General features: G+C 46.4%; 1 protein-coding gene across 1 annotated transcript; it reads left to right on the plus strand.

Moving 5' to 3' along the window:
* The first annotated feature begins 342 nt into the window (after positions 1-342).
* LOC127195238 (HLA class I histocompatibility antigen, alpha chain G-like) lies at positions 343-3,772 on the plus strand. The gene is given in 7 exon segments (XM_051152643.1): positions 343-415; positions 608-877; positions 1,111-1,161; positions 1,164-1,385; positions 2,139-2,411; positions 2,479-2,607; positions 3,533-3,772. Coding segments are annotated over 7 exon segments (1,050 nt in total). The 3' UTR covers positions 3,565-3,772.
* Positions 3,773-4,614: the final 842 nt, after the last annotated feature.

The following is a 4,614-nucleotide window of genomic DNA, read 5'->3' on the forward strand; positions in this document are numbered from 1 at the left end:
CCTAATTCTTAAAGGCATACAGAGAGACTAAAACCTTAGCAAGACTTGGGGGAAGCAATGTAACAATGAGCACTGGGTGCAGTTAGGGGTCTAGCAGAAGGGCCCAGGTGCACAGGCAGAGGTTCCTGAGACCTGCTTGGGTAGCCCAGCAAGGGGATTCCTCACAATCCTGGAGTTTCCCTTCATTTGTAAGCCAAGTGAAGATCTTCTGCATGGACACTGATGACTAGACTCCAATTTTCTTTCCCATTGGGTATCAGGTTCTTAGAGAACCACTGCTGTGGTTTCCTGATATATAGTCACCACAAACCCACAGAGACTGGCTCTCACCAAATCTAGAGAATGGAGACTTCAGCACTCTTCATTGTGCACCTGCTGCTGGAGGCTTCCCTTGCCCTGACCCAGACCTTTAAAGGTGAGTGCTGGTCTTGAGGGGAGTATTATACAAGGAGAGCACCCGGGAAGCCCACGCAGCCAGACTCTTTCAGCTGGGCTGCCCACACCCGGATTCCCTTGAGCCCTGCATTGCCTGTTTCCCTTTCACCACCTGCCCTAGGTCCCCATGGGAGGAGGGTCAAACCAGACTTCAGCCCCTTGTTTCCTTCAGGTTCTCATTCCTTGTGGTACTTCGACATCGCGGTGTCAAGACCTGGCCTAGAGGAACTCCTCCACATGACTATCGGCTATGTGAACGACACAGAGTTCATGCATTTCACCACTGAGTCAGCAAATCCTAGGTTCGAGCCCCGGGTGCCCTGGATGGAGCAGGTGGGACAGAGGTACTGGGATGAGCAGACACGCATTGGCATAGGTGCAGCACGGCAGATTCAAGTGTACTTTCAAAAACTGCGAGGCTACTACAATCAGACCCAGAACAGTAAGTGGCCCTGAGCTCAGGTGACGGCAGGTCAAGCCTCTTCCACATCCCAACATCCCCAGGTGCAAGGTTCATGCTGAGGCTGTGAGACCACAGAGAGCCTTGACCCAGAAGAGCTAAAGGGACTTTGAGCCCTTTATGGTTCTTATTTTAGGTCCAAATATGGTTGGGTGGGTAGGGAGGACTAAAGGACCGGGGCAAGTGCATGGAACTGACTTGTGGGATGGGGCCAGGTTCTCACACCATCCAAAGGATGACCGGCTGCTACATTGGACCAGATGGGCACCTCTTCATGCATACCATCAGTTTGGCTATGATGGGCACGATTACCTCACCCTGAGTGAAGATCTGAGCACCTGGATTGCAGCTGACATGGCTGCTGAGACCACCAAGAGAGAGTGGGAGGCAGCAAATGTAGCTGTGTTCTGGAGGGACTACTTGCAGGGCTCTTGTGTGGTGTGGCTCCTTAAATACCTGGAAATGGGAAATGAGACTCTACTGCGTGCAGGTAAGAGGAGCAAAGATTTACTCTTCCTAAATGAACGGGAGCCCATGTCTCCTGAGAAGGAAGGAAAATGGTAACAACTGGAATTCTATGTCTGTCTGTCGGTCTCTGACTTTGTTTGTCTCTCTTTGTTTCTGTCTCTTTCTCATCTCTCTGTCTCTGTATGTGTCTTTCTGTCTCTCTGATTCTCTCTGTGTTTCTCTCTCTCTCTCTCTCTCTCTCTCTCTCTCTCTCTCTCTCTCTCTCTCTCTCTCTCTCTCTCTCTCTCTCTCTCCACACACACACACACACACACACACACACCAGGAGAGGGAAGCGTGATCCTGGGTTTCCTGGCCCAACATCAGAGCATGACGCTCCAGAGGGCTCACTCTTCTCTCAGTCTATCTCAGTACAGGAGAAAAGATCTCTAAAACTGCCGTTCCCTTCCATCTGTAGTCCGTTGTGAACCATGGCCTGTCCCGGGTTAGATTCTCTTTCCACACTTGGTGGTATGGTATGGCTGCCATGATGTAGAGTTTCTCAGTCCCACTCAGTCAGGACAAGAGGTGTATTTTTCCTGTCAACCTAGAATCTCCTACCCTAGGCTAGTTCACCCTGATTCTAGAACTTTTCAAGCAATCTATTTTCCCAGATGCCTGAGTAGTGGGTGATGGGTAGGTTTGCATACCTTTCACCCTATTTCCTGTCTATTCTTAAACTGATCACAAGAATAGCACTTAGTCCTGAGAAAAATTTCCAACTCTTCCATCTCAGACCCCCCCAAAGTACATGTGACCCATCATCCCAGACATGAAGGAGACGCCACCCTGAGGTGCTGGGCCTTGGGCTTCTACCCTGCTGACATCACCCTGACCTGGCAGAGGGATGGGGAGGACCTGACCCAGGACATGGAGCTTGTGAAGACCAGGCCTGGAGGGGACAGAACCTTCCAGAAGTGGGCAGATGTGGTGGTGCCTTCTGGAGAAGAGCAGAAATACGTGTGCCATGTGCAGCATGAGGGTCTGCCTGAGCCCATCACCGTGATCTGTTGTCGGGGGAAGAACAAGCCCTTCTGGAGACCCTAAGCAGGGTCAAGGCTGAGATCCGGGGTCAGGGTCCCACATCTTTCTTTCCTTTCCAGGCAGGCCTCCCCAGCCCTTCGTCCCAATCATAGTAGCTGCTGTTGGCCTTGTTCTCCTGGGAGCTTCAGTGGCTGCTGCTGTAATGTGGAAGAAGAGCTCAGGTAGGGAAAGGGGAAGCCTGAGTTTTCTTTCCCACCAAGGGACTCCAAGCCCTAGACAGTTTCTCAGCCTCCTTGCTGGGAAGAGTGCGGCCCATTATTCCTGAAGGTATCATTCTGAATGTCATAGTCACAAATATTTAAATCCCAAAAGATCAAAATCCCAAAAATCAATATATTTTTAATTTAGCTAAAAACATTAAGCTATATTTAAAGGGGTAGTTATTTTAAAAAATAAAAATAAAAGCATGACAGAACAGGGGCCTCGTTATTCAATAAAATCAGTACCAGCATAAACATTTGCATGTGTGTGGACTCAGACACACTAATAAAAGTCACACTCATGTGGCATTGAAATCATATGAACCATATTCACAAAGACCTAGGTGGACAAACAAAATGTATAAACACATATCCCTACGGCTGTCAGTTGTGTGCAAGGAGCATTAGACCTGAAGTTGTCTGAAATACTGGGACAAACAATAAAGTCTTCTGGGAAATTTAATCAAAATCCATAATGGCATACCACCAATATCCAGTCACCAAAAGACCAAAGGTCTTGATAAATTTTATTTTATACAGAGGCAGACATACAAAAAGGCCATCTCCACTAATTGACAATGTTTCTATCTTTCATATTGTACCATGCTCACAAAGTTCACACTTAAGGCATCTTCATAGACTCAATTTTGCCAAATATGTAAACTGAATTAGAACCCTTAGGAAAAAAAATCTTTACACAATTTGAACCTCCATTGTTAGAAATAATGCAAGAATGGAATAAATAATACTTATTTATGTAATGCTAAGGATTTTAAATAACACTGAAACAACTAAAATTGATGTGGGGGAAAAGGTATCACAGGGCTAGATCAGGGATGGTTCATAGAGCTGGTGGGCTTTAGTAATTGTCAATTATACTTTGAAGGATTACGTCATAATGTGTGGGAATCTGTGTAAGAAAATTGTGAACGATGGATGAAGCAGACAGAGTGAGGAATGCTCTTCCCACGAAGTGGCCTTCTAAAAAGAATTGCACAAACTATGATAAATGAATGTGCTTCAAAGCAAGAGCATGAGGAAAATGCCCTGGCATCTCCAATTATCTCTGTGGGGAAGGGGAAGGCCTGGGAGGAGTGGTCATGGTTCCTTTCGCATGGTCAAAGATGATTAGACAAAACAGTAGGCATATTCCCTCACTGTATTTGTATGTGTTTAAGGTAACTGTAAACATCCCATCATGTTTTGCTTGCTTTGATAATAAAAGCAAGAAATGCTGTCTTTGCACTACTCTTGAGTCTAAAACCCAGTCCTGGTTCCCCAGACAGGGAAATGCAATACCCTTTGGCCCTCAGGGACTTATCCTTGATGACCATGAACAATAGTGAATCAATCTAAATGAAAAGCAGCTCTTTCTTCCTTGCTCTTGCTGTCCTTAGAGAATATGTGCACATTTGCTTCCATGTGTTACTGCTGAGTTTCAAGTTGCGTACATGAATAACAGACCCTGAGCTGGGCATTTCCTTTACGCTTGCCAGTCTGCTGTGCTACACTTCTCCATATGTAGAAGTCCATTCTACGTGCACTCATATAGGCCACAAGTTGTCATAAAGAGATGTGGTAGGGGCCAACATGGCTCCATATGTTCTTTCATATCCTCTGTTTTAGTTAGGGGTTACACAGCTATGAGAAAACACCGTGACCAAAAGCAGCTCGGGGAGGAAAGGGTTTATTTCACTCACACTTCCTTATAACAGTTCATCATTGAAAGCAGTTAGGGCAGAAACTCACACAGGACGGGTAAAAGATGATACACAAGCCATGGAGCAACGCTGCTTACTGACATGTTCCTGTTGACTTGCTCGGTCAGCACCTAGGACTGGGCCATCCCCTCTCAAGCACTAAGAAAATGCTCTACAGGTTTGCCTATAGCTAGACCTTATGGAGGCATTTTCTCAATTGAAGGTCTCTCCTCTCAAATGACTCTATCTTGCATCAAGTTCACACACA

Source organism: Acomys russatus, chromosome 11, assembly GCF_903995435.1.
Source record: "Acomys russatus chromosome 11, mAcoRus1.1, whole genome shotgun sequence".
Taxonomy (NCBI): domain Eukaryota; kingdom Metazoa; phylum Chordata; class Mammalia; order Rodentia; family Muridae; genus Acomys; species Acomys russatus.